Genomic DNA, 16353 nt, shown 5'->3' on the forward strand with positions numbered 1-16353 from the left:
CTTTAAATTTCAGTGATAGCCAAAATGAACATTTTTGAAGCAATGAAGGTTTGCAGCCAATTGGTACACTTATAATTAGAGGTGTTCGAAATTTCCGATTCTTTGATTATTCACGATTCAGCCGTGGAAGATTCGAGAGCGATTCACAAGCATCCAAATTCCGATTATTGGAATATGCCAAGTAAAGCGGAACTAAAACACAGTCAGTGCGGTCTCCGGGACACAATGACAAACGGACATGCTGCTAGATAAAAAACAATAATACCTAACTGTGGCCGACAGCCACTACAAACTACTCCCACATAATGCTACGGTAGATATCACATGTATATAGAGCTAGATGCAAAAGACAGACTCGGCGGCATAAGCACATGTAGAGAAAACTAGATGCGAAATGACACTTGCCGGCGATAGTAAACAGCCGCCATCTTAAAGCAGTAGACTTCTCTGGAAGGCTGTTGTAGCGAACGTTTCGAGCGATGCTAATTAACTTTTTATCTAAATTACTCCCAAATTGGCAGAATCTTGACTTGAATCTATCTTTAAATGATGAAACAGTTTGAAAACGTTCACATGTCAAAAGTAGACAGAAGGAAATTATGAAATAACGGGAGCAATTAAATGTTGATCCACAACAAATTAATTGAATGTAGTTGAAAGCTGCTGATACAGAATAGGGATATATTTTATTTTTACTGTTTTGAACTGTTAGCTTGATACTGAAATAGTACTTTATTTAAGCCTGAGAGAATTTTTGTAAAATTTTTTGTAACGTATGAAACATTAGAAGCAGCTAATTGCTGGGGAGTCAGGAGGCATCAATAATCGATTTATATTGAATCGTTAGGTGCCTCAACATTCCAAACTCTATTTATAATAAACTGAGTACATCTGTCAAAAGTCCAGTGCAGCTTATCTATGAACAAATGACATTTTTGTGTCAAATTTGGTGGGTGGCGGGGTACAGTAAGTTGCGCCTTATAGTGCGAAAATTACGGTCATTAAAAATTGTTGTTGAACATTTAATTTAGTAAATCTTTTGCGCACTACTAGAGGTGGTGGTACTTATTCCACACTTTGAGAACCACTGAGCTAGACTATGGATACACCTGCTAACATGACAGGAATGAAAAATGGCTTTTTACTGTCCACACTTTTTTTCCAGTCTATGGGAAACCTGTCCTCCCTCCCAATTCGACACCCCCGTCGCCCCTGCCTTTTGTTCCGGCCGGAGGGGCCTTCCCGTTGCTCCAGGGTCCAGCCGGCGGCGTCGACGACACGCTAGATGGCGACGCTGAGGAACAGGACGGCCTACGCCACACGGAACCGTTGGCTCCTCCCCCCAGCGTCGAGAACATCCCACGCCCGCTCAGCCCCACCAAGCTCACGCCAATGGTACACTCCCCAATGCGCTACCAAAGCGACGCCGACCTGGAGGTGCTCCGGAAAAAGCTAGCAAACGCTCCGAGACCCCTGAAAAAACGCAGCTCTATCACGGAACCGGAAGGCCCGAGCGGACCCAACATCCAAAAACTTCTTTACCAGAGATTCAACACACTCGCGGGGGGCATCGAAGGAAGCGTCGGATCGGGGGGCGGCAACGGCGCCGGCAACGGAACGCCCTTTTATCAGCCGGCAAATCCGCCGGGCTTTCTGGCCCGCGACCCGGCCGCCGACACGGACAACGGCAACCTTCCCTTGGACGCACTTCCTCCACCGCCGCCGCCCGAAGCGGAGGAACCGGGGTCGGAGGCGTCGCCCGTCGACCCCAACGACAACCGGCCGCTGCCTCCTCCTCCTGAAGGACTTTTGGACCCCGCCGAAGACGAAGGACCTGAAGAGGACGAGGACGACGACAACAATAACAACTTGGAAAGCTCGAAAACTTTACCGAGCCCCGTGCTGGAGGTAACGTCTCCGGAGGAGAGCGGTATCGCGCTGACCCAACCGTCAGTAAGTCCTCGATGACCGATCGTTGGTTTTTGGACTCTCGACCGCCGTCAATGGCACTGAAACAGCTCATTTCTTCTCTCCAAAGCGCACAAACCTAAAGAAACCCGAGTCTGAGCGCACTGGCCACGGCTACCGCGTCAAATTCAACCCTCTGGCTCTCCTATTAGACGCGTCACTAGAGGGCGAGTTCGACCTGGTCCAGAGGATCATCTATGAGGTGTAGTACTGTTGTAATCGGAAGTAGTGACGAAGATTGAAGGCTTTTAGGCATGCCTAACAGTGCAGAAACTGGCTTCCTTGGTACCAGGTGGAAAACCCCAGCACGCCCAACGACGAGGGCATCACCCCGCTGCATAACGCCGTATGCGCCGGACACCACCACATCGTCAAGTTCCTGCTGGATTTCGGCGTCAACGTCAATGCGGCCGACAGCGACGGATGGTGAGTACTCAGAAACGCAGTACTATAACGTACTGACAAATCGTTCCGTGGCAGGACTCCGCTCCACTGCGCCGCCTCGTGCAACAGCGTCCACCTGTGCAAGTTGCTAGTAGAGTCGGGGGCCGCCATTTTCGCTAGCACCATCAGCGACGTGGAGACGGCGGCTGACAAGTGCGAGGAAATGGAGGAGGGTTACATCCAGTGTTCACAGTTCTTATACGGTAAATACCGGATCATAGACGCTCGAACAGGACTCTCATTTAGCACACTGGATGCCATTGCTAGCTAATGAACGTCATTTCTTCTGTCTTTCTGGCGTAGGTGTTCAGGAAAAGATGGGTGTCATGAACAAGGGCACGGTGTACGCGCTGTGGAACTACGAAGCTCAGAACCAGGACGAGCTGTCTTTCGCAGAGGGCGACGCCGTCACTGTCCTGCGGCGGCAGGACGACAGCGAGACGGAGTGGTGGTGGGCGCAACTGGAAGACACGGAGGGCTACGTTCCTCGCAACTTGCTGGGGGTACCTGACCGTCAACACTTTCAACTAAAATTGAATTTTATACCGTGATATAAGTCCATTTATGAAAGATGTAGTGCCGCTGCAACAGAAGCGCCATTGTAGCTTACATATTTGTAGGGGTGTGATACAGTGATCCCTCATTTTTCGCGGTTAATGGGGGAGAGACAGCGAGAACGAAAAGTGGTATTTGGTATGTGGCAAAATTGATTTTGCCATGTGACATTTTTTTGGTTTATTGGCAAAATGGATTTTGGCATGTGGCATTTTTTTCAGCTATGTGGCATTTTTTTTGCTAAGTGGAATTTTTTTGGTATGTGGTAAAATGGCTTTTAGCATGTGACATTTTTTGCCATATGGCATTTTTTGGTATGTGGCAAAATGGATTTTGGCATGTGGCATTTTTTTGCCATGTGGCAAAATTAATTTTGGCATGTGGCATTTTTTTGCCATGTGGCAAAATTAATTTTGCCATGTGGCATTTTTTTTTGCCATATGGCAAAATGGATTTTGGCATGTGGCATTTTTTTTAGTATGTGGCAAAATGGATTTTGGAATGTGGCATTTTTTTGCCATGTGGCATTTTTTGGTATGTGGCAAAATGGATTTTGGCATGTGGCATTTTTTTGCCATGTGGCAAAATTAATTTTGGCATGTGGCATTTTTTTGCCATGTGGCAAAATTAATTTTGCCATGTGGCATTTTTTTTGCCATATGGCAAAATGGATTTTGGCATGTGGCATTTTTTTTTTTTTTGCCATGTGGCAAAATTGATTTTGCCATGTGGCAATTTTTTGGGTATGTGGCAAAATGGATTTTGGCATGTGGCATTTTTTTTGTATGTGGCACAAAGGACTTTGCCATATGGCATTTTTTGGGTATGTGGCAAAATGGATTTTGGCATGTGGCATTTGGCATTTTTTTTGCCATGTGGCAAAATGGATTTCTGCATGTGGCATTTTTTTTGCTATGTGGCATTTTTTTTTTGTATGTGGCAAAATGGATTTTGGCATGTGGCATTTTTTGGGTGTGTGGCAAAATGGATATTGGCATGTTGCAATTTTTTTGCTATGTGGCATTTTTTTTGCTTTGTGGCAAAATTTATTTTGCCATGTGGCTTTTTTTTTTTTTTTTTTGCTATGTGGCATTTTTTGGTATGTGGCAAAATGGATTTTAGCATGTGACATTTTTTTTGCCCTTTGGCATTTTTTTTTGGGTACTACGTTAACACGCTTCGAGCTGGCGAAATTAAACGATTTCTTGAGGCGGAGAAAATTCTCGAGCAATTGTTTCAGCTCTATTTGCGATACACAGAACTATTTCAAAATAATGTTTTCCTTTTCTTTGATTTTTTTTGTTTGTTTGTTTTTTTGGCAGCTCTACCCTCGGATCAAACCTCGCCAGCGCACTTTGGCGTAACGCAGCACTCCTAAGAAGCAAGAGCAGCGAACAAATGAGCCTCATGGATCTTCTCCCGGTGTCCGTTTTCATTCCTATTTACACTTTTTAGACAAGCACTCCAAATCCTCACTCTACCGTTTGCACCCGTTCCAAAGTGCAGATCTTTTAAAGGTAACCTGACTCGTTGCAGTATTTCCTTTTTTTTTTTTCTCTCAACTTTCTCGTGGGTCAGTATGAGTCAACAGAGCAACAGTAACGGTGCCATGTTGCCGAAGTGACATTTAATTGCGTTTTTGTCTTTTTTCTTTTTTTTTTTTTTAAATGCTTGAAGCTTGGATTTGCATTTAACAAATATATGTAGAAAAGCTTTGGGGAAATACATAAGTACATGAAAATAATGATCATAAAAACTAAACAAAATATAGAAAATGACATTGAAAATTACAACTCTAACTTGGAAAATCCTAAAAAAAAAAAAAAAAAACGGAATTTTTTTTTTTTAGTTTTAAAAGAAAAGGAAGACAATTAAAAATAAATATTCAAGGAAATAATTTGGGGGTGGGGAATAAAAAGAGCAAATAATTATTAAATTGCTCCTTATTTATATTTCATAAATATTTTACATTTTTTAAACATATATTTTAAACTAATTTTCAGTATTTTTATTTATCGTTTTATGATTTTTTTTTTTTTTTTAGGATTTTTTAAATTGTAATTAAAAAAAAGGGAAGAAACTTAGGCAATTATTTTTAAATAAACATATTTTAGGAAATATTTTTCTTTGAAAATATAAATTTAAAAGGAGCAAATTATGAATACATTTTTCTCTGAAATACATTTTAATTTTCTTTTTATGATTTTCAATATATTTTTTAAGTCATAAAAGAAAAAATAGTTTTAAAAAAATGCTAAAGAAAATATTTTCTGAAAATCCATATGAAAAATGAGCAATTTCTGAATAAATTGCTCCTTTTTTAATTTCCGAAATATATTAATTTTTAATCTTTTCAACATATATTCAATTTTCACTTTTTTAAAAAATAAATTTTCTTTTTATGATTTTTATTTTCGTATTCTCTTTACTAAAAACTAATAAAAGAAATATTGTAGAAGAAACTTGGACAATAAAAAATAAAATAAAATATTTTTGTCAAAACATGAAAAATAAAAATGAGCAAATTATTTTTTTTAATTTTTATTTCCAAAATATAATTTTTTTCATATACTTATTTAATGATCAATTTTTATTGCCCTTTTATGGTTTTAGGATTTTCTCATTTTTAACTGTATTAATATTCTATATTTAGCATTACTTTTATGAATACTATTTTCATGCATTCCTCCAATGCTTTATGTACATTTGCTAAATATAAATTCAACCCTCAAGGGGTTAAAACACATTTTCTGTCTGTTTTTAACCACCAAAAATGGTTTGTTTCCAAATATATGGCTTTCAATGTTTTCTCCTTAGATAGTTAAACAACCACAAAAATTCGAGAAAGACATTTTCTAATCACGTTCATTCACTAGCTGCAATTTTGGACGTCTCTCGCTGTCAATTAACAAACACAGGCACCTGACTTCAATTTCAATAGTGTTCTCTCACAAGCCTTCCAATCTCAGGACCGACGCCGATAACACTCGAGTGTTCCTATTTTTACGTTCCGGGAGCGACGAACCAAACACGACCTGTTCCGAGACTCACTTTCCGTTCCTGTATTACCTTCCCGCGCATGTACGTTGTGGTACATGCCGGTTACCTGAAACTCCACAGTGTGTTTTCATCCTCCAGCGGCTTCATTTTTCTGGATTTAAAAGCTGTACATAACCAGAGGAGCGTCCTACCGTTGTTTGTTTGCCGTAAGGACGAGGTGGGATTTCCTCTTATTAATGCTGTACTCCACACAAATACAAACATCTGTAAATGTGAACAATAAAAGTGAAGCTCTGGCATGACTCGAGTGTGGATTTTATTTGTGCCGCCAGGGGGCGCGCAAGTATCAGTGAATTATTTTATTACAAGAAAGTACTAGGTGCTTGTCCACTGTGAGAGACTAACTAAAAACAAAAATCCTGAAATCACAGTGTAACGATATTAACAATTTATTTGTATTATACTGCTGCAAATAAGTATTTGAAGACCTGTCTATTAGCTAAAATTGTGAGCCTCAAAGACCTATTAGTCAACTTTAAAAAGTCCACCTCCACTCCTAAATAAGTAGAGTGGAGGTGGAGTTTTTGAGTCTGACTTTTTGACCTGTTTGAGGCGGTTAGCTGCACGTAAGCACCTGTCCAAAGACACCAGAGACGGAATTGTGGACCTCTACAAAGCTGGAAAGAGTTATGGGGCAATTGCCAAGCAGCTTGGTGATATAATATCAACCCAGTGCTTAATTTGTAAATCATAAGGTGCCGGAACGCAAAGTACATATGACAGCGCAGGGATGACGAGACGGGCACAGGTCCCGGAACATACGCTAAAAATGGTGCTGAAACCAACACGCAAATGCCCACTTGCCATGCTGTCGTACTTACAAGCCTTAATTTCAGATAATATCCATGGTATAAATGTCATGACAACAATTTACAGTTATTTAGGCCAGGGGTTCCCAACCTATTCCACTAAGGCACACTGTGGGTGCAGGATTTCATTCTTACCAAACAAGATGACAACACTTTTTCCCCAATCTGGTGTTTTACAAGTGCAATCAGTTGATTGCAGTCAGGTGTGGCTTGTTTTAGCAGAAGCCTCATTGGTTCAACTGTCTCTGCTGGATCGGCTGGAACAAAAACCAGGACCCACAGTGTGCCTTGAGGACTGGGTTGAAAACCCCTGATTTAGGCTATACACTGCACAGCACGGGCAATTGCCCACATAACAACAGGTGAGACTTACAGTACACAGTCAGCAATTAGTTTCTCAACAGGTCTAACTTATAAAACATTTTTTTAAAAAAACATTCTGAGATTACAATAAATAACACAAACCCATAAACCCATTCTTTTGTGAGTTTCATCCCCCGTTTTCTCTGGCCCAAAAAGTTCCCACCACCTTACAAATTGTGGAGCCGAAACCTGAATTTCCCATAATGGTACTGGCCTGTTGCTCCGACTGTTGGCGGTCCACCTGGCTGACTGCTGGCACTGTAGCTCGCTCCTACTTCGGGTGGCGCTGAACTTGACCAGCTGCTGCCACGGTAGCAGCCTCCTGCCCCGGCTTGGCTGGCTGTCCGCGGCGCTAGCCTCCTGCTGCACCCGTTAGCATGATCACTGCAGCTGCCCTCATCGCCGGTTGTTGCTTTTCTGACTCGTTTTGAACCATCTTTTTTTTGTGAAAAAACACAGTCAATGCAACTGTCTTTTTGGCATGTTGAAATACCATTTGATCCTGGCTGCTTGCTCCCCAAATGCCGCAAATTTCCAAAGTTGTTTTTTTTAAATGTCAGGGGCGTGATTTGTTGTTCCAGCTTTTCAGCGCATCAATCTCAGACTCTTTCAAATGACGTTAAATTTTTATAAACAACATGCAATTATTGGGATTTGTTCTGTAAATAAATGTATGCATATTATAATTTTATACATTTAAAAAAAATATTTTTATATTATTATCTTCTATACACGAGAGGTACCGGATCTGCCCAAATAAGTCCCGGAACACAGGTAGGCTGAAATCAAGAAGTGCCGGATCTTGTTTCGGCAGGATCCGACACAAATGAACCCCTGGATCCACCGTTAGAGCAATTATTAGAAAATGGAAGAAGCTAAACATGACTGTCTCCCTCAAACTGGTGCTCCATGCAAGATCTACCTCGTTGGGTCTAAATGATCCTAAGAATGGTGAGGAATCAGCCAAGAACTACACAGGAGGAGCTGGTCAATGACCTGGAAGGAGCTGGGACCATTTCCAAGGTTTCTGTTGGTAATACACCAAGCCGTCATGGTTTAAAATCATTCATGGCATGGAAGGTTCCCCGTCGAGGCCCGTCTTAAGTTTGCCAATGACCATTTGGATGATGCAGAAGACTCATGGGAGCAGGTTTAGTGGTCATGATGAGATCAAAATATAATTTTTTTGGTCTTAATTTCACTCGACGTGTTTGGAGGAAGATGTGTACAATCGGAAGAACACCATCCCTTCTGTGACGCATGGGGGTGATAGCATCATGGTTTTGGGGTGCTTCTGCACATGGGACTGGACGACTGCACTGTACAAATGAGAGGATGACCAGGGTATTTTGAGGTTTTGGGGAATAACCTCCTTCCCTCAGGTTAGAGGCCTGAAAATGGGTCGTGACTAGGTCTTCCAACATGACAATCGCCCGAAGCCGACAGCCAGAATAACCAAGGAGTGGCTTTGTAAAAAGCATATCAAGGTCATGGAAGGACCTAGCCAGTCTCCAGACTTAAACCCAATAGAAAATCTTTGGAGGAAGCTCAACTCCGTGTTTTACAGTGACAGTCCAGAAACCTGATTGATCTAGAGAAGATCTGTGTGGAGCAGTGATGCAAAATCCCTGCTGCAGTCTGTGCAAACCTGGTGAAAAGAGTATTATATTTACAGTATACATTTTTTTAATCGTGTAACTGTGTATGCTACAGTGTGTGTTTGAGCACAGCATTTTCCCGTCTAGCATGTTAAGTTCCCATGCAAATATTTGTTTCACCAATAAGGGGAGCTGTTGTCTCACTATGGTTAATTGAAAATTTACATGAAAGCAATATATTGTTTTTGCGTGCAATGTTTTTTTGATTTTCCTGTCGTCATTGTACAATTGTTGGGACTAATCATTTGTTTACAAGTTAAATTGAAATTTGTGAAGTTTGGGTGTGCGCTCACTGCAATTAATCAGGTCGCTTTGTTTTCTACTAAGGAACTATAGTGCAATCCAGCAAGCAACGTTGTAGCATAAGCAGCTCAACCTCGTCTAAATTGCTGAAATCAAGCTCTAAATAAGCTTCAGAAGTCACATCGACTTACCTGTTTGTTCACTAGCAGGCCAAAGTGTTCGACGATGTGTCTGGGGTTTAAAAGTAAAAGTACAGTAAACATCAGCAAAACAAGAACTCTTGTGTCTCCCTTGTGAACAAGCCGGCATACTCTGTCCACCTTTTTCACTATCCACCAGCATTGACAATAAGTAGAGTAATTCTTATTTTTTATAATTTATTTTTTAACATGCATAACACGTTTTTTGGTTAGTTATTTTGAAATTTAGCTGGTATTTCTAGAGTTACTTAAAGGGTTCATGTTAACCCGGGGTACCCTGTATTGACTAACCGGTTTGCTAGATTTCCTTTTTGGCAAAAAAAAACAACAACCTCAAAAACTCGAATTCATAATCATCTTTTGCATTAAAAAAAAAAAACTCGAATATATTGCGCATTAATACCCAATTTGTATGTCCACGTGTAGCTAATAAAGTGACCGCTGAGTGAACTGTTTACATTCTACTTCCTTATGATCCAGATTAGCGCATGCGCAGGTCGGCGTCCATCATGTCGATGACATCACGCTCGGCAGTCCAAGCAAGCCACTTCGCAGGCAAGCAGTCGATTAAAACCATCACGCCTGCCTGACTTCTTTCTCCCGTGTTCGCCTTGACTTTTTCTACCCGCCCGGTGAGCTCGCGGAGGAGAATGTTCAACAAAACGCGGTAAGAGAAGCCCTTTTGTATATTCATTTGCGAACCGGCAGCAACCGGTGTGTTATCGCAGCTCCAGGGCGACGCGGTCGTCGGGGATGTCCGTGGCCGGCGGTCAGTCGCTCCCGGCCGGCTTGTCTTGGCTGGTCGACCGTCTCACCTTGCGCGGAGCTTCTTTTACCGATTTTTTATTTATTTATTTTTATCCAATAAATTCTGTCGCTGGCGTTTAAAGTGTTTGTTTGGTGTTTGAAACTTTCATAGGTTAAAACATATTTTAAAAAAATAGCTGAAGCTCGAATATAACCAATGCCAAATGAACATCAAGGTGTCACCGTCTATTTCCTGGTAGCAAACATTCAAATTCAGACTTTTGGGTGTCATTCCAACCAAATAGACGAACAATACTGCAACGGTTAAGCATGCAACTAATGCATTTTATGTGGTTTTTATAGATATTGACGTGTAAGCTTTTATGCATGTTTAATTCCATGCTAATGCACCTGTTGTAGGCTGCATTTAATGTGTTTTAATGGCTTCCAAAGTAAAAAAAACTGGCTAGAAAATTGATCGGATTTGGAGTTTGGCCTTTAAATTTGGAAAGAGTTTGCTTGTATTGATTAAATTGACTGCTGTTGACGGCGATGGATGAACCCTTTTGAATTGGATTCTCAGTTCAAATGGATTGGACGTCTAGCACCGTCAACGGCAGTGAATGACCTGAAATGAGTTGTGTTCATGTTTTTTTGTTTGTTTGTTTGTTTGTTTAGGTAGCAAGATGTAAGTCAACCTTGTGGAAGTTCTTCAATTCCACCATTTTTTTCTTGACAATTGTTTTAAAGTTCGTAAAATGAAATTTAATGAACACAACAACCATTTAGGGCTGCAGCTATCGAATATTTTAGTAGAGTAATCAACTGAAAATTCTATCGATTAATCGAGTAATCGGATAAAACATTTTTTTATTAGGTAAAGAGCATTTATAAATATACATGAGGAAAAAAAGACATTTAATCCAATATTGAACCATTTTCAGTCAATCGATGTCTTTATTTTTGATGTACATTGCTGAAAACTGCCAACAATCGCATCTCAGATGTGACCAGAAAAAAAAAATTCACTGCTTTCACACAAAAAACTTCTAGATCTTATAAAAAAAAACAAAATATTTCTTTCCTAAAAATGTAATTACACTTGATAACACACACCACTTGAAAGTTACGTGTTTTTCCCACGTGTTTCAATTTAATTTCCATTCGTGTCAAGCTATTTTTAAGTTCTAGTTAAGTTTTAAGTTAGTCTAAACTGTAAGTACTGATAGGATTTTGAGTTTTTACAGTGTTCAAAACCTGCTGTATTGGAGCACATTATGGACCAGTGCTACTTGGTGTTTTATTCAGCGATGACTACTGAGCTAAAACTGACAGTTAGCTTTATTATGTTTTAATTGTACACCCTCATCCCTCTACAGCGCTGTGTTTTTACAGATTAAATAAAGCCTGTATGTAAGACACGTTAGCCACGCATCGACAGTGGTCATAATCAATAGAAACCTAGCCCTCCGAAGGGCTAACGTTACGTGAGCGAGTGACAGTAACGTTATATTTATTAGTGATGAGAAGTCCACTGCTTAAAGATGGCGGCTGTTTACTAACGCTGCCCAGACGCGGCCGAGTCTGTCATTTCGCATCTAGTCCTACATGCATGCGATATCTGAGACGCATCGGACACTACTTGCTACCACACTAGCATCATGCGGGCGTAGTTTTTAGCAACGACTGCGTAGTTTGTAGCGGATGTCGGCTGCAGTAAGTTTTTTTTATTTTTATTTATTGCTTCTTCCTCTGAGCACGTGACGTCAGCGGGTTGTCCCGCATTAAAAGTAGTCCGGGCAAAACTGGCAAAATTAAGCGATTCATCGAGGTGAATAAATTTACTCGGATCATTTTTTAAAATCGAGTTGCTCGAATATTCGTTTCAGCTCTGCAATCATTTCATGAGCGTTCAATTAAAAACAAAAGTATTTTCTCAACCAACATTACAAAAAAATGGAATAATCAAAAGCCATTTAAAGCTAAAGCTACCATATTATTTTTTCAACATTTATAACAACACAAAAGCAGTGGGGAAAAATATTTATGTGATGAATCCAGTTGCATCGGGGTCAGAGATTACAGCAGTGCAATCATTCCGGGGGTCGGCTTATTCTCAGCCAGCCGGTTATCAGCGAGCGCTCGCATTCCCCGGAATTAAAACGCTCTCAATCATTTGAGTTCAACGCCTGTGTGGAGGGCTTGTACGTGCTTGTAGTGGACCTCCGCCTTGTGAGAGAGCTTACCTACCTTCATACCGATTTAGCGGACGTGGTTGTTCCAGTTGTCAAAAGTGTCAATACGGCAATAGCAGTGATGGAGGAGCATTTAAAACCTGTATTTCCATGGTTAGATGAATTGGAATGTTATAGTTGTCAATGGCAGGCAGTTTTGGGTCACTGTTTCTTACTTTTAGATGGTTTTGTGGCATTTTAAGGTCACATCCGGTACATTTTGGGTCACTGTTTTGCTAATTTTACGATACTTTGAGTCACTTTTGGTCAGAGGTGGAGTTTGTATTTTGTGGCAGGGGGGCAAAACATGTTGATGACCCCGAAATGCAGTGTCAGCAGTAAAATTAATTTACAAGATATATGCTCAGATAGTAGTTTAGACCATGCTCGTACATACAGGCATCCCAGCTTGACCAATGCAGATTCTTGACTCTTGACAGCCTGTCCAATGTAGATTCTTGACGGTTGACAAGGTGATGATGCTGGAACTTTTGTTTGGTGCTGTTCCAGTGAGATTTACAAAGATGACCGCCTGAAGAAAACATCAAAATTCCCTCAGTCCTTGATGATATGGGGCAATTCTTTCCCATGAACAAGTCTCATTCCTTGTCATGTCAATATGTTTCAAATAAAAGTGTCCTTTGCTGTGACAAAACAAAATTAAAAAATGAAGCAGAGCACTCCGCTGACGTGACAAAATTAGGAAACTACAATACCTATACTTGTGCACAGAGGTGGGTAGATTAGCCAAAAATGTTACATAAGTAAGAGTAGCGTGAAAAGAGCATTGGGTGAAAAGAATACTCAAGTAATAAGTAACATTGTGAGTAAGTGCTTAGGATGTTAGATTTTTTTTGCTAAACAATGGTAATTTTTGTCCCTCAGCACAAAGTTATCTTTATGAACTATCATTACTATACTGTACAATAAGCTATTATGTGACCATATTAAGCCAAAGAAATATATATTTTTTTAAATCATGGCGAGAGAAAAGTATTATAGAAATAAAGGATCATTTGCCCAAAGAGCATGAGTGCCCTCTATTGTGGAAAATTGTCAGTAGTTTGAATAGTTGAATAGTGAATAGTTCCTTCATACAACCCCTAGCAAAAAGTATGGAATCACCAGTCTCGGTCAAGAGTCAAGAATCTGCATTGGACAACGTGTCAAGAGCCAAGAATCTGCATTGGACAAGGTGATTATGCTGGAACTTTTGTTTGGTGCCGTTCCAGTGAGATTTACAAAGATGACTGCCTGAAGAAAACATCAAAATTTCCCTCAGTCCTTGAAGATATGGGGCTGCATATCAGGCAAAGACACTGGGGAGATGGCTACGGTTAAATCTTCAATAAATGCACAAGTTTACATTGAAATTTTGGACAGCTTTCTTATCCATGGAATATGGTACGCCCAGTGGTAATTAGTGTCTTTAGTCTCTTCTGTCCTCAGGTGGTTTTGGTTAAGCAAAGAAAATGACAGTCTCTAAGGTGCTAGTCACATGATCTGCTCGAAAAATAATTGACTCATTATAAAAAAATATATTTATTGTTCATTTCATTCATTTTTTTTGTTTTATTGCTTTACAACATTTATAGACAACAATTTACCTTCAAAGTCTTAAATTTTAATTCATATATAGGAAAGTCAAATACATGCTATGACACTTCCTGTTAATTGTTGGTTTTGGGGCATTTCCCGGTCATTTCCGTTTGTTTTTGGCGCACTTATGGGTTACTTTGTTGATTCTGGAATACTTTGTGATGATTTTGGGGCATTCCCAGCCACTTACTGTACATTTTGGGTCAGTGTTTTACTAATTTTAGGGTGCTTTGGGTCAGGTTTTTTTTTTTTTTTGGGTGATTTTAGGGCTTTTCTGGGTCACTTTCAGTTGTTTTTGGCGCACTCACAGGTCACTTTGTTAATATTGGGTTACTTTCTGTACATTTTGGGGTATTCCCAGGTCTTTTACTGTACATTTCGGGTCACTTTCAGTTGGCTTTGGGGCATTTCAAGGTTGCTTAGTGTACATTTTGGGTCACTGCTTTGACAATTTTAGGATACTTTGGATCAATTTCTGGGTCATTTCCTGGTCAATGTTTGTTTTGGGGCATTTCCTGTTCAGTTCTGGTTGCTTTCAGCGCATTTGCGGGTCACTTTGTTGATTCTGGAGTACTTTCTGAAGATTTTGGCACATTCCCGGGTCACTTACTGTACATTTTGGATCACTTTTTTTGCTTATTTAAGGTGCTTTGGGTCACTTTTGGTACATTTTGGTTTATTTCTTGGTGATTTTAGGGCAGTTCTGGGTCTGGGTCATTTCCTGGTCATTGTTGGTTTTGGGGCATTTCCAGGTCACGTTCTATTAATTTCGGGTCACTTTTGGTTGGGTTTGGGCATTTCAGAGTCACACCCTATACATTTTGGTTCACTATTTTGGTAATTTTAGGATCCTTTAAGTCACTTTTGGTACAATTGAGTTTGTTTCTTGGTGATTTTAGGGCTTTTCTGGGTCACTTCCCGTTCATTGTTGGTTTTGGAGCATTTCCCGGTCACTTCCGTTTGTTTTTGGCGCATTGTTGATTTTGGGTTACTTTCTGATGATTTTGGGGCATTACCAGGTCACTTACTGTACATTTTGGGTCACTTTTTTGCTTATTTAATGTACTTGAGGTCACTTTCGGTACATTTTGGTTCAGTTCTTGGGGATTTTAGGACATTTCTGAGTTGCTTCAAGGTCATTGTTGGTTTTGTGTCACTTTCGGTTGGGTTTGGGACATTTCACAGTCACATCCTGTACATTTTGGGTCACTATTTTGCCAATTTTAGGATACTTTCGTTTTGGTACATTTTAGTTCATTTCTTGGTGATTTTAGTGCTTTTCTGGGTCATTTCGTGTTCATTGTTGGTTTCGGGGCATTTTCCGGTCACTTCCGTTGCTTCTGGCACACTTACGGGTCACTTTGTTGATTTTGTCTTACTTTCTGATGATGTTTTGGCATTCCTAGATCAGTTCCTGTTTATTTTGAGTAAGTTCCAGCACATTTCAGGGCATTCCAGCCAGGTTACTTGTGTATATTTTGGATCATTTTCTGTTGATTTTAGGGAATTTTTGGGCCAGTTCCAGTTGGTTTTGGGGCATTTATGAGTCCATTTGTCCATTTGCGATTACTTTGTGGTGATTTTGGGGCATTCTTAGGTCACATCCTGTATTTTGGGTCACTTTCTCGTTAGTTTTAGGGTACTTACAGGTCACTTTCTTTTGATTTTGAGTCAGGTCCAGTACATTGTGGGGCATTCCAGGTCACTTCTGTACATTTTGGATCAATTCCTATTGGTTTATGGTACTTTCTGGGTCACTTTCTGTTGGTTTTGGAGCATTTATGGGTCAATTTGGGATTACTTTGTGATGACTTTTTGGGGCATTCCCAGGCCACTTCCTGTATTTTTGGGTCAGTGCCTTGTTACTTTGGGGCAATTTGAGGATTTTTTTGTTTAGTCAAAATTCCCCTTAAAAATAATGACCACTTGTGGAGAAAATATTGAAAGAGTTAATAAAGATAACCATTTTGTTTTTTTTATTTACTTAGTATTGAAAATGTTATTTTATCTTTTTTTAGTACATTGATATCGAGTTGGAAATGTTAGTATCGTGACAAGATTACTGTTGACACTATAAATCTTTGGCTCTTGTTTTGCCCACAGCGATGCGAGACATTCGGACCGACGCCCTCGATTAGTCTCATGTCTGTACTGCTCACTCTTACGAACTTAAAAGTTAGCTTTTTGTACCTGTTCCTGCCCGTCAGCGTTCATAAACGGACTAAGCGGGTTAATGGACTGAGAGCGTTCCAATTACAAAGAGTCGAGGGGGTGCCGCCCGCCCGTCCTTCATGGTTGGCCTGCATTAAGGCAGCACCACGGGGGGGTGAGCGAGGGGGGCCTAATGAATCTCTCAACGGCGGATGTCATTTAGCGCCGGTGGTGCAGCTGAGCCCACCGCGATTGCCTTATGTCAGCACGATGTCAGGAAGCGCAGGAGAGGTGAAAAAAAAAATATATATATATATATATA

General features: G+C 40.4%; 2 protein-coding genes across 9 annotated transcripts in view; both read left to right on the top strand.

The window, feature by feature from the left end:
* The window catches only part of ppp1r13bb (protein phosphatase 1, regulatory subunit 13Bb), a 54897-nt gene extending 48464 nt beyond the window's left edge, over nt 1-6433 (top strand). For 2 of the 7 annotated variants that reach the window (XM_057822878.1, XM_057822879.1), the window contains exons 14-19: nt 1166-1953; nt 2039-2170; nt 2261-2394; nt 2449-2615; nt 2716-2915; nt 4290-6430. In XM_057822878.1, the coding sequence (XP_057678861.1) occupies nt 1166-1953; nt 2039-2170; nt 2261-2394; nt 2449-2615; nt 2716-2915; nt 4290-4331 (1463 nt within the window). In that variant the 3' untranslated portion in view covers nt 4332-6430. Of the gene's footprint in view, nt 1-1165; nt 1954-2038; nt 2171-2260; nt 2395-2448; nt 2616-2715; nt 2916-4289 lie in introns of all 7 variants that reach the window. The other 5 variants (XM_057822875.1, XM_057822876.1, XM_057822877.1 and 2 more) reach the window with 3 other exon arrangements.
* Nucleotides 6434-9820: 3387 nt separating this feature from the next.
* LOC130907290 (disheveled-associated activator of morphogenesis 1-like) overlaps nt 9821-16353 on the top strand; it is a 100134-nt gene continuing 93601 nt past the window's right edge. The window contains exon 1 of one of the 2 annotated variants that reach the window (XM_057822179.1): nt 9821-9967. The gene's annotated coding sequence lies outside the window, so the exon portion shown is untranslated. The remainder of the gene's footprint in view (nt 9968-16353) is intronic. The other variant, XM_057822180.1, reaches the window with a different exon arrangement.

This window comes from Corythoichthys intestinalis, chromosome 19, assembly GCF_030265065.1.
Source record: "Corythoichthys intestinalis isolate RoL2023-P3 chromosome 19, ASM3026506v1, whole genome shotgun sequence".
Taxonomy (NCBI): domain Eukaryota; kingdom Metazoa; phylum Chordata; class Actinopteri; order Syngnathiformes; family Syngnathidae; genus Corythoichthys; species Corythoichthys intestinalis.